Source organism: Phacochoerus africanus, chromosome 4 (genome assembly GCF_016906955.1).
Source record: "Phacochoerus africanus isolate WHEZ1 chromosome 4, ROS_Pafr_v1, whole genome shotgun sequence".
Lineage (NCBI taxonomy): Eukaryota > Metazoa > Chordata > Mammalia > Artiodactyla > Suidae > Phacochoerus > Phacochoerus africanus.
The window spans coordinates 101471306-101488334 of record NC_062547.1 but is presented as its reverse complement, the minus strand read 5'-3'; the positions used below and the strand labels follow the sequence as shown (position 1 = coordinate 101488334).

The following is a 17029-nucleotide window of genomic DNA, read 5'->3' as shown; positions in this document are numbered from 1 at the left end:
TGCAAAAATTGGGACACGAGTCAATGGTATAAGCTCCATTCTGGGAGATACTGGCAAGCTGGAGAAAGGCAGAGAGAGAGAGGAATGCAAAGATTACATCCTCCAGCCTCTGTTGGCCTCAGTTCTCTGAGAATACTTCCATAGGCTTCTGTAAGTATGCCAGGCCAGAATCCTGCCCCTCTGACCAAAACTTCTAGACCAGGAAATAAGCCTTTTTCTTGGAAAGACTAGGGATGTGTTTTGGTCTGTGATGTGTCCAGTGCCCTGGGAGTAGTAGTTTGCCAAGAACTATCTCTTCAAATGTTACAGCTCCACGGGACATGGGAACACAAGTCCCCTGGCCTCCAAAGCCAAGCAATCAAGGAGTATCCTCTGGGTAGCAGCCATAAAAAGCAGGATACCAGACATGTGTAAAAGCTCCCCTCCAGTAGATACTAGTGCTCTGGAGTGCAGTAGAGGGAGGGCACAAAAATGGGACCCACCAGCTTCCATCCCTGGAGAGAGTCCCAACAGGCCTCTGCCTCTCCAGCTAACATTTTAAGATTAGTAAATAAATTTTCTTCCTGTAAAACCTGGACACTTTTCAAACAGCTGCTTTCTGTGCTGGGCCCTGGGGCAAGTCAGTGTTCAAGAGCCCTTTAATAGCCATTTTCTATTCACTGTAGCTCTTGGGGTCTCATGTGTGCAAACCAGGTGGTTTTCAAAGCCAGATGTATTGGAAGCTCATCTCTCAGGTGCAGGTCTTAAAGCTGAGGTGCCTTATGTGGCATACAAAATTTTGGCTCCTCAAAAAGCTCTGGGTTTGTGAGTTTCCTCCTGATGGTAGGTAGCTGTGCTGGGCCTGAGGTTTATAGCAAGGTTGTGTCTCGACATCTCCTTTCCACTTTGATGTAGCTTTTTTCTTATTTGATGTTGCTTTTTTCTTGTTTGCCCCATGTGAAGGAGTTCTTCAGCTAGTTTTCAGGTCTTTTTACCAAAAATTGTTCCATATGTAGCTGTAGAGTCAGTCTGTTCACGGGAAGCAGTGAATTCAGGATCTAAGCCACCATCTTGAACTGCCTCATAGACGTTAAAACCCGGGCACCATATGTGTATAAATGCTCCTTTTGTAGTTGTGCGCTCTGGAGTATAGCAGAGGAAGAGCATGAAGATGGTACCCACTGGTTGGAGCAAGGCAGCTGGGAAGAGATGGTGCCTGCCAGGACAAAAAAAAAAAAAAAAAGATGGTGACTTTTGTCCAGTCTCTGTCCCTGAAGAGCACCCAAGTGGAACCCTGAATATATGTCAAATCAGATGCCTTCCCCACGTGACAGTGCTTGCAGACAAGCAAATGATCCTTTCTCACACAAAGTCTGATTGCCCCTGCCTGGATCAACTGTTTCTGTGCCTGGGGCCCTGGGGAGGGTGAGTCTGAGCATGCAAGTTGGTTTTCAAAGCTAGATGTTTTGAGACAAATAGGACAATAGAACAGAATTGAGAGCCCAAAAATAAACCCAAGCATATATGGTCAACTAATATTTGACAAGGGAGCCAAGAATTCTCAGTGAGAAAAGATAGTCTTTTCAATAAATTATGCTGGAAAAACCACATAGTCACATGTAAAAGAATGAAATGATCCCAATCTTACAACAATCACAAAAATTAACTTCAAGTGGATTGTAAAACTCCAAACCATGAGACTTCTAGAAGAAAACATTAAAAACAAAATAACATGGGTCTTGGTAATGATTTTTTGGAAATTTTACTTAAAGCACAACCAACAAAATAAAAAACAAGTGAGACTGTATCAAACCAAAAAGCTTCTGCATAACAAAAGAAACCATCAACAAAGTGAAAACAAAGGGAAAGAATTGGAAAAATATTTGCAAATCATGTATCTGATAAGGGGTTAATACCAAAATATTTAAAGGACTCAATATATTAAAAATGGGCAAAGGACCTGAACAGATATTTTTCCAAAGAAGATACACAAATGGTCAACAGGTCCATGAAAAGTTGTTCAATACCACTAGTCACTAGAGAAAATGCAAATTAAAACCACAATAGTGCCTCGTGCCTGTTGGAATGGCCATCATCAAAAAGACAACAGATTAAAAAAAAAAAGACAATAGATAAATGCTGGCATGGATACAGAGAAAAGGGAACCCTTGTACACTTTGGTGGGAATGTAAATTGGTACAGCCATTATAGAATACACATATATATACATTTTAAGGCATCTCCATACTGTTTTCTGTTTACATACATGTAAAACTACCATATGATCTAGCCATTATACTTCAGAGGAATATATCCAAGGGAAATAAAAAGACTAGTCTCCAAAGATATCTGTACTGCCGTGTTCACAGCAGCATTTTTTACAGTAATAACCAAGACATGGGAAACAATCTAAGTGTCCATTGATGAATAAATGGGTAAAGAAATGGCATACAAAGAAATATTGTTCAGTCATAAAAAACAAGGAAATCCTGCCATTTGGGACAACATGAATGGACATTGAAGGCATTATTCTAAGCAAAATAAGTCAGAGAAAGACAAATACTGGATGATTTTACTTACATGTAGAATTGAAACCAAAACCAAAAATACCCCCCACCAAGCCCAAACAGCAAACTGAGGAAAGAGAGAAAAAAAACTTTTGTCTTTATGAGAGGATGGATGTTAATTAAACTTGCTGTGGTAATCATTTCAGTATATGTGCATATGAAACCATCATGCTCTATACCTTAAACTTATACAGTGATGTATGTCAATTATCTCTAAAATAAAAGAAGAAAAGCTTGATGTTTTGGGGGCTCATCTCTCAAGTGCACTTCTTAAGAGTGGGGGATGCCTGATGTGGGATTCTAATCCTCACTCCTCAGAGAGAAACTCCTCCCGACTGTGGGTTGCCAGGTTGGAGGTGGGGTTTATGGTGAAATTGTGTCCCTGCTTCTCCTACCTGCTTCCATGTGGGCCTTCTCTCATTCACCTGAGTGTAGACATAAGTCAGCCAATTTCAAGGTTTTTCTCAGAGGTACTTGTTCCATATGTAGCTATAGATGCCGTGTGTTGGTGGGAAGAGATGGGTCTAGGATCCTTACACATTGCCACCCTCAAAACTGTTTTTTTTTTAAGCGGTGGTAAACCCTTTATAATTGAAGGTTATTTTGGAAGAAAAAACAACAGGTTATGTATCTTCTACACATTTAAATTATAAATTATAATTATTAAATTATAAAAAATATTTAGTTTGCATTATAGCAACACCTTCCCACCACCACCAAAAAAAAAAAAAAAAAGTTTATCTTTTGAAAAGGGGGAACCCATAAGTCATATATCTTGCCTTAAAAACAATCCCGGAGTTCCCGTCGTGGCGCAGTGGTTAACGAATCCGACTAAGAACCATGAGGTTGCGGGTTCGGTCCCTGCCCTTGCTCAGTGGGTTAAGGCTCTGGCGTTGCCGTGAGCTGTGGTATAGGTTGCAGACACGGCTTGGATCCCGCGTTGCTATGGCTCTGGCGTAGGCCAGAGGCTACAGTTCCGATTCGACCCCTAGCCTGGGAACCTCCATATGCCGCAGGAGCGGCCCAAAGAAATAGCAAAAAGACAAAAAAAAAAAAAAAAACCAATCCCAATCCAAAATATAGGGAGATACACAGTGTTCATAGATGGAACACAACAGCAAAGATTCTAGGAATTGTAATACTGAGGGGAAAAGCAAGACAGGTTATTGCTCATTCTTGCCTGGTGTCTTTTGTTTCCCAAAAAGAAAATTTTTCCTGCTGGGAAGAAGCCACTGAAGTACAAAGAGAAAAACAGAGCAGCCATTGAATTGGGATGGAGAAAGGAAGAGGACAAAGGAAGGAGGGAAAGAAGGGAAGAGGGAGGAAGGGAAGGAGAGAGGGAGAAACCTAGGTTTATTTGTTCATTCAGTCACAGCTGAAGTCAAGGCACCTTAATCTGGATCTTCAAATCACTACAACGCTTTTGCCAGAAATGTTGCCTAACTCCAGATTTTAGTGATTTCAATAATGTTCATCTATCACTCTTTCAGGTATCAATAAATTTACAAAAAAGCTTCGGAGTCCATATGCAATTGATAACAATGAACTACTTGACTTCCTTTCCAGAGTCCCTTCAGATGTGCAAGTGGTATGTAGGTTTCATTATTATCACTACAGGCACACCTCATTTTACCTTGCTTTGCTTTTTTGCGCTTCACAGATAATTTTGTTTTTTACAAATTGAAGTTTCATGGCAATCTTTCATCAAGCAAGTATATTGGTGCCATTTTTCCAAAAGCATTTACTCACTCTGTGTCTCTGTGTAACAGATTGGTAATTCTTGAAACATTTCAAACTTTTTCATTATTATTATATTTGTTATAGTGGTCTGTGATCATTGATCCTTCGATGTCACTATTGTAAAAAGAGTAAGACTCGCTGAAGCTCTGAGGTTGTTAGCACTTTTTAGCAGTAAAGCACTTTTTAAGGTATTTATTGCTTTTTTAGACACAATGCTGTTGCACCCTTAATAGACTACATACAGTATACCATAAACAGAACTTTTATATGCACTGAGAAACCAAAATAATCATGTGACTTGCTTTATTGCAATATTTGCTTTATTGTGGTGGTCTGGAAATGAACCTGCCATATCTCTAAGGAATGCCTGTGTCATTTTAACCTAGTGTGGCATTGGGTTTTAAGTTTTATATTCATTTAATTTTGAAGGCTTTAGAAGAACCAGGTAAAGTTAATAAAGGCTGTGGCAGATTTTTCCATTTGGGAATTTAGCTCAGTTCGGGTATTATCCAAGAGGAACTTACAGAGAAGATGGGGGAATGAGAGGAGGTTGCATAAAGCACCTACCGGTGTGTCAGGGGCACAGTCCTCCTCCAAGGGAGGCCCAGCTGGAGTTTGTGAAGGGAAGTCACCACTACCTGCAGGGAGGAATTAGGAATGTTAGGTGATGAAAGCAAACTGTGCCAGCAGACATTTGAGAGAAAAACACTTCTTTGAATAATCTGCATGAATTGAGTTTTCAAGATGTCTAGGGATCAATGAAGAGGGGAAGAATAACTGATTTTTGAAGACTGGGGCACATCTCAATCCTTTCAAATCCTTTAATTAATGCCATTGATCATTAAATATTTTCAGAGCGAAATGAGAATTTTTTTTTTTTTTTTAATCAAACTCTTGAAGCGGGGTTGCAGCAATACCTTGTTCCTTTGTTTCAGTAGAGTTTTTGATTTGGTATCAGACGTGAGAGTAGGTGGATAGAGATGAAGCCTGTATTAAGCGCACAAGAAATTTCAAAGAATAATCATTCAGTCCTTCCAACTAGATGGAGATGGTTCTGCTTTTAATGTGAAGACCTCAGCCTGTTACCAAAGTTCACATCAGCGCTCTCATGTAGTTTCTGGCAGGATTTCCCTTGACTCTTGCTCTATCATTCTATTGTTTTCTGCATCCCAGCTGCAGATCTCATCCGACTTCCCGAGCAAGCACTTTCTTTTCCCCCAAGCAAGTCTCTCATGCCTTTGCTTTTCCTTCCTTTGCCAGAAAGTGGCCACCTGACCAGTCTTTCTCTGAACTCTGTTTAAACAGGTGCAATACCAAGAACTGAAACCAGATCCCTCTCATAGCCCATGTAAAAGGAAGAAAAACAATCTTGGCTAGCCAGCTCCCAGCACTGAGCATCTGTTTGGGAAGATAAAAGAAAAAGCCTTCAGCCTCAGCAGCATTTCCTTTCTTTCTGTTTTGTTTTGTTTTAAATTTGTCTTTTTATCATGATTGCGAGAATCTGTAAATAGTGTACAAAGGTATATGTCTTTGAAAATATACTTCCACTGTACAGAACCAATTTGATAAAGGTTTAGCTCTAGCTATGTGAAAGCCTTGTTAGCTGTGGATAATAATATAACACATTGGAACAACAAATGTAAGATTGGTAAAGTTGGGAGATACATACTTCTCTAATTACAAATGGAAGAACTAGAATCTTAGATTAAATGCTCAGCTGTGCTCTGATTAAATCTACATAAAATGTAAATGTCAATTTGATTTAAAATTTTTTTATGTGACTACTTTTCTTTCTGAAAAATAATCCATTACAGTTTTGTATGTTTTATACATTTCAGTAGGGAGGGTGGATCTCAGAACCTGAATAATGGAACAGAGATGCATTTCAACTTAACATAGATTCATTCAGATCTGTCATTAATTCCTGTGCACATTATTTAGATATGACTAGGCTGATTTTAAGCTAATGAGTGAAGGTATATTCACCTCCTTAAGAGAATCTTCCACACACTGAAGTTCCACAAAGACAATTTCCAAACCTTCTATCATTCTATCTAAAACCTTAAAATCTCTACTGGACTACACAAAAATACTGCCAGGTTTATAAATGGTTGCCTATACGAATTTTTATACCTACCACTATTAATTTGTACTGAGTTAGCAATTAGCAACCCTATACCGTTGTCAAAAATACTAGCAGATTAAATCTACATTGCTTTTGGTGTCAGATTATGCCTCTGTGCATCTAAAAATATTTAACACTCATGTGTTCTCACAGAAAAAAAATGTACCTTTCTCATTAGAATACTAAAATGCTTTAGTGCATATTATGATTTCTGTTATTAGCGTGAATTTTGATGTAGAGGAGAATGCAATGTGCTAAGTAATATGCCAGTGTTTTGTTACATTCATTTATAGAAAAAATCATCCTTGAAAATATGAATGCATGAAAACCTATTTTGTAAAATAAACTGCTCATGGGGAAGGGGGGTTTGCCTTTAATAATGTTTCACTACTTACCATAGAATCTCTACTTAAAAATTGCATTCCCAAGACTCTTATGTAGTTTTTGTACCTGACTTCCTGGTATATCAAGGGAGATATACCTCTAGAGAGAGAAATAATTTGGTGAGCATGTCTTACTTCCCTGACTCAGTAGGGCATTAAGCTTGGTTGAAATTGCTGCAGACAATGTTTTGCATTACTTTATTAATAGACTGGGATAGGGTTAAGGGGTTGTGCTGGAAAAATGTAAAAAAGCCAGAAGTGAGAAATATGTATTTCACTCTAAAGGAAAATTCTTTAAAAATAAATTTAATCTCATCAAAGTTGATTTTTATTTTTATTTTAAAGCTATTTGTTGTTAAATACTATTTCTTATGATAGAACTATTTTGATCTGTTTATACACTATGCTTGAAAGAATGTCAATTAAATTCCCTTTCTTCAGAAAGGCTTTGACCTCAGTATGCTCTATTTAGCTCATCATGTTTATAATGACATGCTTACATCTGCATACCATCATTGTTGCTAAGACTTAATATTCCATGAAGTTGTTGTTACTACACAAAGTTTACTAATGAGATAATTTGAAATAACTTTGGGTTATACCTTTTATGAGATTTATGTTTTGTGCTGACAGTGTCTTCTTAACTGTCTACAAGTCTAATATTCTAACACCTCAGATATACCTAGTGGACAGTAAGCATTAACAGATGACTAATTTCTGTTTGTTTCATTCTATCAAATTTCAGATGTTTAGTTCAGTGGTAATGTTGACTGTTCACTGCATTAAAAACATCATCTTTTCTAAGTATAATCAGTACTTTTTTTTTTTTTGGTGGTTGAGAGAGAAATGATGGAAGATTGTATGCATAGTCTCATATAAATGACACTTCACTTAAACTCAGGTTTGGTTTGGGGAAAAAAAAAAGTCTTTCCCTTAAAACTTGACTGTTGTATAGAACTCAATACCTTTGGAGGGATGAGTATCCAGTGACACGCTCAGAGAGACGTATGAACTAACTACCTTGAGACATCAAAGTGATATTCAGAGGAATCTTCTTTTAGGAACTACTTCATTCAGACTAAAAACAAGAGACTGTGACTAATAAACTTTTAACCATTTTTTCTTTGTCTTATGAAAGCACAATGATGCCTTTTGAAAGCTGCTTAACCTGATTTAGTTTTGAGAGATTCGTAAACATTTAAAAACTTTAAGCTATCTTAAAAGATCAAAAGTCACTGACACCTATCTGGGCTGCTAAGTATAGTACTCACATGAACTATTAAATATATTCCTCAGTATCTTTTAGTGAATGAATTCATTGACAGTCTGATTATCCAAACTATTATTGCCACTAATTGTGATAACTCATAAGAAATACATATTTAAAATTTTCCATTTATAGAAAGAATATGGTACTTCTTATTCATTTTGGTACTGTTCCACAGTCTCAAATTGATAGATGCTGTCAGGATTCCAAATTAATTTTGAACCACTCTATGTACTTGGATAATGTGAAAGATTCTTTAAGTGACTTTATTTTGTAATGTATTTATTGAGTGAGTACCAACTATGACTTGCCCTGTCATAGGCAATGGTCAAAAACCAGTAATGGTATATTAAAATAAAACTGGAGCTAAAGTATAAGCAAGAGAAAATTTTAACTGATACGTTTCTGAAAGTATCTTTAATGGGATTTTTTGTCATTTAAAATGAAGAAAAACTTAGTAATAAGCTCTCTTATACAGAGACCATAGAAAATTTTCATTCCATTTTGATCTTAATATCCAAATATCTTTAATGCTGAGAGTAGTCTACTTTTGTATTAACAAGCCTTATTCAGATATTTTTAATTTCTATTTATACACTTGTTAAATATACCCTAATGTTTATTTTTGAATTTTTTGTTTTTTCTTTTTCGTCTTTTTAGTGCCACACTCATGGCATTGGAGGTTCCCAGGCTAGGGGTTGAATCGGAGCTATAGCTGTTGGCCTACACCACAGCCACAGCAAAGCGGGATCCTGGCCGTGTCTGCAACCTACACTACAGCTCACAAGCTGGATCCTTAACCCACTGAGCAAGGCCAGGGATCGAACCTGTGTCCTTGTGGATACTAGTGAGGTTCGTTAACAACTGAGCCATGATGGGAACTCCTATTTTTGAATTTTTTACTCAGCATTAAAAACCCAAGATATAAAAGGCAGATACTGATCCAGAAATATAAGAGAGCCACCATTGTAATTCTTGGAAAAGCCCCAGATATTAATTAAGTTAATGCTTAAATTCTGGGGCTTTAAATGTCAAGCGTGAGTGAGTGTGTGTGTGTACAGATACCTGGTCATTTGTTTGATTAGAGTTTCTAGAATCAGCCTTTTCTAATGGGTTGGTCAAATATGTTAAAGCCACATAAAAAATAATGTAATGAATACTTACAGGAGTGTCATTTCTTTGGATTATAATTCTCCTTCCAGAATGACTGGTGTAACTCACTGCAAGAAAAAACATAGAAATCCTTTTAGTCAGTGAAACACTTTATTTACCTCTTCTGCCTAAGTTTCTACATTTGTACAGTGACAGCCACATCATAAAATTTATTCCAGCTCTCTGAGATTTAAGAAATATCAAGAAAAATTTCTCATCATGTAAGAATACTATGCAGATGAAAACCATTAAATATCCAGAGTGGTCGCATGCTATAGAAATTAACAACACTGTGAAGGATCTTCTGGAATTTAATGATTCTATCTGTGTTTTTTCCAAAGGCATCTAGGGAGGGGGTGGCAAATAATCAAATATGTAATTGGATTCAAAGGAATATCAATTTATTGGGCTCTTCCTTCACATTCTGAACAACATAAAGTGTTCTATAGCATTCACAAGCAGTATTTTTGTAGATAGGTACCTTAGGCATATATATGATGGTTATGTCTCCAAATGTCACTGAAAAATTATGATTCCATTTAAAAAAAAAAGATAACAAAATGGCACTGCTTTTCTCCTCTACTCAATTAACACTGCTTCTAGGAGTTCCCTTTGTGGCTCGGCAGTAAACGAACCTAAGATCCATGAGGATGAGGGTTTGATCCCTGGCCTTACTCAGTGGGTTAAGGATCTGGTGTTGCTCTGAGCAGTGGTGTAGGTCCCAGATATGCCTGGGATCCCATGTTGCTGTGGCCGGCACTGCAGCTGCAGCTCCGATTCCACCTGGGAACCTCCACATGCTGTGGGTGTGGCCTAAAAAGACACAAAACAAAACAGTGCTACTAGATTAAGCACGAAGTTCTATCTGTATTAAGGAAAACAGAAATAAGTAGCTATGCCAAAGTTTTTTCATTTTGCAGCAAAAATAAAATTGCAATAATATTCTCCCCTGCTATAGATTCTTCAGTGGTCTTTCAAATGAGAAAAGGAATGACCAACCTGAGTCAATGAGAGATCACAAAGCATCTCCCATTTTCTCAGGATAAATACAACTGGAGACCTGACTAAAAAGACCTTGCTGTTACTAGTAAGGGAAGATGGTAACATAGGCTCAGTTTCACATTCTGGTCAAAGGCAAACTTCAAAATGACAGGAGTTAACTTGAGGCAGTTTATTTTGCCAGAGTTCAAATAATGTATTGGGGAAATGCTAACTGCATAAGGAAAGGTGCACACCTAGCCCCAACCACTGTTAACTGTCTCTTAATCACTGCAGACAAATCTGAGACAAAAGGAGTCATTACAGAGACATCCAGAATGCAGAAGAGAAGTGAGGGGAAGGAAATGCCAATCGATAACTGTCCCAAATTCAGAGATCTTCTTTAAATAATAAGCTACTCAGCAAACTGGAAACCTTTCTAAACTAGATCATTCCCACAAAACATTCTTCCTTTGTACAGTAGGATTATAATAATTACAAGTCTAAATCTGTGTGCAACTTGTAATATTGAAATCGTGGGAGATAATTTATCAATGTCAAGAACGTATAACTTCTCTAATCCTACAATACTCCTACCCTTGTCCTGGAACTCTTACAAACTTCAGGTTTCGTAAATGCAAAGGCCTAGCAAACCACAGCAAGATCTCTGAAGTAGATGGAAACCTAACTGGTACTATATATGTTTGAAGTAGTTTTGTTGTTGTTATTGTTGTTGTTTTTATGGCCACACCCACAGCATATGGAAGTTCTGGGCCAGAGACTGAATCTCTGAGCTGTAGCTGTGGCAACCCTAGATCTTTTAACCCACTGTCCCACAGGGGGAACTTCTGAAGAACTAGTTTTAAAATACATCAGTGTGTTGTTCTGTTTTTGTTTGTTTGAAATTGCGGAACATTACTTTTTAAAATTCCTTGTTGGATAAAAAAAGCATTTTCAAATATAACAGAAAAAAAATTGGGGGGGGGGGGAATATCACAAAACATCCAGCATTAGATAATTTAACCAAGAATCAGGCACTCTCTCATAGGGTGGGTTCCCAGATGTGCAACATCCATTCTTGTGGTACTATGATGCTAATACAAAACACAACATTACTTGGGTCTCTCATGACTGTGACAACTCTTGACATGCAGGTGAGAAATCTCCCAAAACAGTGTTGTGGTAAGTCTCCTGTGTACCATAGTTATGATGTAGGTATCCAATATATTTACATAAAACAACTGTTAAAGTATTATATTTTTCAATTTTACTACTTAAAACAGTAACTTACAAGAAGCCATTTTCCTCACCTTCACAGAAGAGGTGCAAGATATGCTCTAGACAGCAGTGGCAAGACATTTTTGCTCAGAGTTCTCTCAATAGACAACTGACTGCTTGCATATGAATTAATGTTAGAAATAAAATTAGAAGGGAATTCTTTCCAAATCTGTAATAATAAAAGAAAACACTTCTCAATCACACAGTTAGTAAACTTCCTTTAAAAGATTTTAAGGTATAGCCTTTAATAAATATAGCTATCATTTAATCTTAACAGTTTCTCCCTGCTTTTTGGTGTTGAATCTGAAAAAAAAAAAAATCAGAACAAGTAATTCTTCAGGTCCCATAAAAGCTTCTAAAATCAGAAAAAGCTGATAGTGAAGATAAGATATTGTGACTCCACACAGTATCTGCATTAGGTTTAATCTTTAGTAACTTAAGAATCCTACTAAGGAGTAATGACACCACCCAAAAGGGTAAGGCACAGCTTTGAAGGGGTTTAAAGAGAAAACAGAAGAAATATATTAGTAAAACAATAAGACTGATTCACTCTCAAAGGAAAGGCATATAGTGCAACTGTATTGTTTGAAATATGCATTAGATAGTAGGCTTAATTACATCCCACCTTGAAGGAAATGGCTTATTTTTAAAATGCACTTTATATTTTAAAAATCCATCAGATGCCAGTCTACTTTAGAAAAATTTCAAGACTGATTCGTACTTATATTAGGAGCATTACTTTAAAAAATAAATTGGCTACTGGTATTACAAACAAATATAAATCAAGTTAGAAAAACTTGAAGTCAAAAAGAACTATTCAAAATTCTATCACAAATGCAACCACCATTAGCAATGTATTTGCTTACAAACTTTTCCCCTCTGTAATTTCACTTAGAGAAAATAATTTCTGACATTTAAAGAGTTTCCATTTTTTAAAAAGTACTAAAATTAGTCAAGAAAAAATGTATCAAGGGACCCAATTCAACCATTTTTTTATAAATGGCTTTCAACCTGTGGAATATGTAAGTTTCTGGGTCAAAGACTGAATCTGAGCTGCAGCTGCAAACTGCACTGCAGCTGAAGCACCCCAGATCCTTTAGCTGATTGTACCAGGGTGGGGATATAACCCACACCTCCACAGTGACCTGAGCCACTGCAGTCAGATTCTTAACCCACTGGCCCACAGCAGGAACTCCTACCCTCTTTAAATCACTGATTCCTAACGATTTCCCCCCCATCCCTTTGCCCAGTTTTTATCTTTCCAATTCAGCTTTTTAGTTTTCATGGAAAGATCTTTAAAATGCCTATTTTAATATTAAATTTCACTTATTGCTCTGTAATTTTGTTTCTATATTGTAAAAGAGAAATGATGCAAAGTAGAAAAATGCATCTTTAGGATGAAGTCAGATAACCATGATATATATTCCTTAAAACAAAAGCCTATTATAAATCAAACCACTCTGGTCATTATAAAAATTTATCAGTGTCATGACATAAACCATGGCTGACCTAACCTTTAAGTTGAGAAGTACTGACAACAAACTAAATTCTTTTTGTCTGTCACCACTTTAAGATTAATGATTTTTTCAACATGACTATTTCATTTGAGACAGAAGAATGGAAAATCATTGGAAATTTTAGTTCATTGGCTATTAAGATAAATGATGGTATAATAGGTGTAAATTCAAAGTTGGATTCCCGACTTTCAGTTCAGTGCCCTTACCTGCTGGAAGTGCTAAACACATTTTTAAAAACTTCCATTCTTTGGTAGAAATAAGCCATACATTCCAATGTAGTCATTCTCTATTACTGTTTAACACACATTTTGCATTAATATTCATTTGATCCAGTTTAGATAGATACTTTTGAAAGGAAGGGGATTAGATTCACAAAATCTGAATTCAACTGTCTGAAAAGATTTGGGGACCACAATAAAAAGAAAGACAAAAATTTGGAGACAGCTACTTATAGATGCTTGATTAAGGAAATTTTTTTTCTTGGTCTATATTAAGGGCAATATTACATACTACAAATTAAATATACAAGATATATACTTATTATATTAGGGGAATTTTTTTAATAATAATTGGTCACTGATTACTTTGTTGATTTAATACTGTTGGATTTTAATTCAGCTAGTAGTTAAAAAACCCAGAGAAAAGTTCACTGTGTTTGTTTTAAAAAAGAAAAAAAAGATCCAACAGTACAAAAATAGTATTATAAAAGAACCAGTCACTTGTGTCTAGTGCTAAGGGTTATATTTCAAGATTTAAAAACATATATATAGTGTATTTGAACTATGTGCCTATATACATAACACACAAACCCTATAATTAAATCAAATGTACAAAATACTAGAAAATATTTTGTATATGAAATGTACAAAATATAATTTTGCTTACAATGAAAAAGTACTAATTAGAAAATTCCTGATAAAATGCTAATCATTTGGACTGGTGATTGGTAAATATTATTATTAGCCTCTTTGAAAATAATAGAAAGTTTTCTCTCCCTCTAGCAATTCACATAAATTCATGAGTCTAAGAAACAATGTTGCTTGGTACTTTCATCAAGTAGGAAGCAGGAATTAAATATATTTTGGGTCATCTCAAAGATTAGCATTTACTTGAGAGAAAACAAATTTTTTTAGATAATTTTTTTTAAATGTCTGTCGATGTTAAAACTACCTTGTTTCTTCTGAAAATGTCTTTTAGTGTGATTTGTAGTCCCTTAGAAGACATTTGCTTAGAACCTAATAAAACCATACCATAAGCTTTTCCAAATAATCTATAGACCAATAGTCTCTAATTCTGTTTCAGAGCACATAACTACCAAAGTATATCATCCTACCACAATTCATTTTAATCTACAAGGTGAATTTTTTTGATAACATACTTTTTAACAAGATAGTAACTACCCCATGTCTTCAGTTTTGACATCACCAGGCATAGATAGCATAATTCCAATAATGCCATCACTGACCTTTCTAACTCAATCCACATTTGTTATAAAAACAATTATCATTCTGAATTTTGCAAGTTCCACGTCAGCAAGAGGTATGATTGGTGTGGAAGCTACGTGATAAATGCCTGAGGGAAGGAGTGCCTCATGTCACTCAAAGATGACCCCTTCCTACTGATTAAGGAGCAACAATGACAGGCTCTTATCAAGTTCATTACTTAACTGGAAAGGTGTGTAAATGCATACGGATCGCACATTTCACCAATGATTTTTTCACGTAAAGGTATTTAACATTCTATAGCATAACAAACAAAAATGGTAACCATTTCCTGTGTCTATGTAAAGTATCCTAGCATTAATGCATTTGTGTTTATCTACGAATGAGTACTGGGATTCACTAAGATTGTAAAAGCACATACCACATTCTATTCACCCTAAAATAAAACTAAAATCATACTGATCAAAGGATTAAACCATCAGACTCTTGTAATATCACATTTGAAAACTAAAACACCAACAACCACTGTAAATTTTAGAAACACCAAAATTGAAATTTTTTTCAACAGCCTATACATTAGACAATAAAGCTACTTACCTTCTCAGACTGTAAGCTTTTCCTCTTTTATCATAGTCCGTCTGTCAAGCATATTACCTGGTACATAGCAATCGTTCAATAAATAAATTTGAAACACTGATAATTTAGCATTTGATTTATATGAGGATAAATGTTTTTCTGGTCATCTTGAAGTTAATGAAATGACAGAAAATGTATATACTTGGACCACTTTATTATACATAGGGAAATTAAGAAGTAATAAGCCAGAAAACTTTCAGAGATCCTTCCTAAAAATCTGCCAGTATTTTACTTCTTTATTCCAAATATTTGTGAGGATTGTGTATTAGGAAAGCTGAATCTTAAGAGTTTAGAAATCTCGACCCAAGCATTATTTACATTGCAATCATTGTAATAAGGACTTTTATAGCCCTCCCTTTTTTAAACAACTCCAATGAAATCTAATATGAAATCAGATATGAAATCTGATACGTAGAGTACAATGAAGAACAGCATCATTCAGTCTTCTCTTCAGCCGCTAGAACTTTGAGATGTCTACAACTAAAAAGGCAGTCCTAAGAAAGTCTTAGAATTTTGTTTATTAAAATTTCTTTGTCCTCTATATCTAAGGCAAATTTGAGGGAATTACTATGTTTTCTAAAATAAGATATAAGGGACTTCTCTTTGTGGCTCAGTGGTTAATGAACCTGACTAGCATCCATGAGGATGTGGGTTTGATCCCTGGCCTCACTCAGGGGGTTAAGGATCTGGTGTTGCCATTAATTGTGCTGTAGGTCACAGATGCAGCCTGGATCTGGTATCACTGTGGCTGTGGTATAGGCCAGCGGCTACAGCTCTGATTCAACCCTTAGCCTGGTAACCTCCATATCCATGGGTATGGCCCTTAAAAAGACAAAAAAAAAAAAAAAAAAGAGAGAGAGAGAATTGTATCATGTCCATTTTAAGGCTTAACTAGAAATAACTAAGATTTCTTATAGTATGTGTAAAAAAAATTACCGATTTAAAAATGTAGGAAAGTAGGTCGCAGACATGGCTTGGATCCCTTGATGCTGTGCATGTGGCATAGGCTGGCAATTGTAGCTCTGACTAGACCCCCAGGCCTGGGAACTTCCACATGCTGCAGGTATAGCCCTAAAAATCACACACACACACACACACACAAAGAGGAAAAATACTTGATTTTTAATCAGAGCTAATAAACTAATGTAGCAGTTTTTTGTTAAGATTATAAACCCAGTAGTAAGACTCTCACCATTTGTATCCTGCTGAAAGATCTATTTCCAAAATAAAACTAAAGTGTGCTTTCTTTAGCAGATGAACTGCTGTGAAATCATCACTTTAGTTACATAAAACTTAAATGGAAATTCTAATGTTTCTTTTTCAGCTTTATGACAATGTAACTTATTCCCACTAGTGAAGCAACTCCAATTTCAAAAGTAGTTATTATCCACATCCTTTCTTTTATTTTACTATAAATTGCTATTAGGAAAATTGCAAATTGAAATGTTACTACTCTGTAAATTCACACTGTACAGTGAGATTTTAGATGATCTCTAATCCTTTACTTTGTTGCCATTTAAACATTTATAATTTAATATTTAATAAAATTTATTAAGAAACAATGTTTTTACTTATACAACAATAGTTACACAGAGTAAAAATATACTTTGTACAGGAACTGTTAAAATAAAATAGATGAAGGGATCAAATTATCAAACTTTACACATTTACTCAATTTAAAAACCAAAAGATTGGAGTTCCCATTATGGTGCAGTGGTTAATGAATCCGATAGGAACCATAAGGTTGCGGGTTCAATCCCTGCCCTTGCTCAGTAGGTTAACGATCCGGCGTTGCCGTGAACTGTGGTGTAGGTGGCAGATGCGGCTCGGATCCGGCATTGCTGTGGCTCTGGGGTAGGCCGGTGTCTACAGCTCCGATTGGACCCCTAGCCTGGAAACCTCCATATGCCACAGGAGCGGCTCAAGAAAAGGCAAAAAGACACACACAAAAAAACAAGCAAAAGA

The 17029-nt window shown here is 36.0% G+C and overlaps 1 protein-coding gene across 7 annotated transcripts in view; it reads left to right on the top strand.

Annotated features, from left to right (window-relative positions):
• Positions 1 to 7119, top strand: part of MCTP1 (multiple C2 and transmembrane domain containing 1) — a 539003-nt gene extending 531884 nt beyond the window's left edge. For 6 of the 7 annotated variants that reach the window (XM_047778307.1, XM_047778303.1, XM_047778304.1 and 3 more), the window contains 2 exons: positions 4037 to 4134; positions 5592 to 7119. In XM_047778307.1, coding sequence (XP_047634263.1) covers positions 4037 to 4134; positions 5592 to 5663 — 170 coding nt within the window. In that variant the 3' untranslated portion in view covers positions 5664 to 7119. The remainder of the gene's footprint in view (positions 1 to 4036; positions 4135 to 5591) is intronic. The other variant, XR_007134536.1, reaches the window with a different exon arrangement.
• Positions 7120 to 17029: the final 9910 nt, after the last annotated feature.